Source organism: Schistosoma mansoni, chromosome 3, assembly GCF_000237925.1.
Source record: "Schistosoma mansoni strain Puerto Rico chromosome 3, complete genome".
Classification (NCBI taxonomy): domain Eukaryota; kingdom Metazoa; phylum Platyhelminthes; class Trematoda; order Strigeidida; family Schistosomatidae; genus Schistosoma; species Schistosoma mansoni.
Genome location: NC_031497.1, coordinates 4524998 through 4527616, shown reverse-complemented (window position 1 = coordinate 4527616; position 2619 = coordinate 4524998). Strand labels below are relative to the sequence as shown.

Below are 2619 nucleotides of genomic sequence, written 5' to 3'. Positions count from 1 at the left end.
CACATGTGAGTCACACACGGAGAAATTCAATCACTTCACTTCTACTTTAAGTTTGTGCTGATGATGTCGTTCAGAAGGACGATGAAAGTTCCACGACCAAACCATCCAGCTCAGAGAACAAAACTCCATCAAAATTACTTTACATCATTATTTATGATGTCATTTCAATAGTTTAAAGTTATTTATAGTTTAACATCATTTATAAAATGTAGTACAATATACTCATAGATTAATACCTAAATCTACTGTAGACAAAGAGAACGTAAGGGAGGGAGACAATCGAATGTATTTGAACATAAAAACTACAATGTGTCTTAGTAAAATCTGAGAATCATACAGTAAATACTTCATTTGCAAAATGTTAATCAGTTGTCTCAAACTTGACTGTTCCTTTGGCAAATATCAGTCAATCGTTTCAGACTTTATTGTTCCTTTGTTTGCACATCAATCATTCTTTGTTCTCGTTCGCTTTTCTTTGATCTTCTTAACCGTTTGCTGCCAGACATTTCACTTCGGATTAATGATAGATACTACTTATATCTGTTTACATCAGTAGCGCACACCACACTACTATACATGGCGGGAGCTCTTAACTATTCACAATTCTAAGCTAGAAAATAGTTTGCTACATTCACCAATTTATCAGAGTCCTCCTTTTTAACAACTCTATTTCTTTTGTTTACAAAAATAGACACGCTGAACTAATCATTTTATGATCAGAATATAATTCTAACACTAATATTTAATGTGAAACCGAAAATTCGTAAATTTTATCGTAAACTTCAATATGATAAGTATCGCCATAATTTAAATCCAACATTTAATAAGTTAATTTTTATTGACCTGAAATCTGACTCCTGGTAGATTGTTTGCTGCTTGTTATCGTATTATACATGTCGACTACCCTCCTATATTATCATCGACTTAAATCGCGTTGGTGAATAACGGAATCAAATAAGTCAAACACGAGAATGGATTTTTGAATACGTATATTTCATACAATAGTTGATACAGACAGGCGATCAGAGAAACGAAGCGAAGAGGAGATAACGAAGTGATGAGCTTTCCCATCAACGATTGTACGAAACATAAGTATTCAATAATCCTTTCTCGTATATGACTTATTTAATTCAGTTATTTACAAACCCAAATTAAGTCAATAATTCATATGCGAGGATTGGTAACATGTATGTTTTGATAGCGGTCATTCGATAACGATCATTCGTCCAATTTACTTGAAGCCAAATCTAGGATCACTAAAATTATTATGTCAAAAAATACTAACAATGTTACGGCACATAACTGGTTAAACAGACAATTTTAATTTATAAATGAAATGGTTTTGCTCGAACTAACATTTTTTAAGCACTATTGCCCATTTAGATTTGTTTTACTGTTTTATAAAAACTAAATTAGCATTGTGAAGTAAACCGAGTTCTCTGAAATAAATATTAGTTCTTTCAAGACTTCTACCCGAAGTTTGTGCTGATGATGTCGTTCAGAAGGTCGATGAAATCTCCACGACCAAACCATCCAGCTCAGAGAACAAAACTCCATCAAAATCTTTCAAGATCCATTGTAATGAAACAATTTTCTAGATACCAACTCTTATCAAAAGTATTTAGACGAAATAAGTAGACATGATACATTGTAATGGATATTGTACTAGTTAGTCCCTGTTATATTGTATAAAAAGCTAGGAAAAATCAATTTTCCATTTGTTTTGTGGTTGATTTTAGTCCATGACCAAAACTATTATTAAAAAGATGTAAAGAGGTTGATAGGCTATGAAATATTATGGTTTCTGTGATAATAATAATAAATGGTAAATACTAAATATCTTTAAGTTTACTGTTCATAACACTTACGCGACTTGAATATTCTTGGGTTTCTCATAAGCTTTTTGAATTAACTAATAGAAATTAATTTTCCTGTTTCTATTTTTATTCATATACAGAAGTTTGAAATCGAGTACTTCTCAACAGTCTAGTAAAAATCTAGATGTTCCAAATCATATAGGTTGTGAATTAGGTTTTGAACTTCACAGTGATCTTGGATCTGTGCGTAGATATCAACCAGGTTAGTGAAATATTAATAAATAAATCATTTATAGTTTATCAGTTCTTTAATACTTATTTTATTTTAGTGATAACCTAGAACATTATTCAAATAAATAAATATCCGAAGGGGGTTTCGTGGAGATTTTTTTAATTTTATATAATTGAAATCATGAGTAAATTGAAGCTAGACCACCATGGAAAACCTGGACTTCATTTGAATCAAATTTATAAGCAAAGATTCCTGTAGATATAAAGATTGATCTCATCAGTAAAAGAATATACTGTTTAGGGTGAGCATATATTTCCTGCAACTGAATTAATCTTAATGAATAATCCTCTTTGTTCTTTCAGTTATAATCTGAACAAAAACTGAGTATAAACTCAATAATTCATTTAGTTATATACTTTGTAATGGTATACACTAAGTTCCACGTATCCACTTGTGTATAGAAATGATCATATGGTTTTTAAAAAGGGTAAAGTCAAAGACTTTATGAATTGTACTTTCCCGTTTATATACCCTTCAAATAAAAAAATGAAAATAACAGTATATTACTTC

The 2619-nt window shown here is 30.5% G+C and overlaps 1 protein-coding gene across 1 annotated transcript in view; it reads left to right on the top strand.

Annotated features, from left to right (window-relative positions):
• Positions 1-2619, top strand: part of Smp_175510 (hypothetical protein) — a gene marked incomplete at both ends in the record, with an annotated part of 62970 nt that overhangs the window by 48278 nt on the left and 12073 nt on the right. The window contains one exon of the mRNA XM_018798966.1: positions 1958-2079. Coding sequence (XP_018650802.1) covers positions 1958-2079 — 122 coding nt within the window. The remainder of the gene's footprint in view (positions 1-1957; positions 2080-2619) is intronic.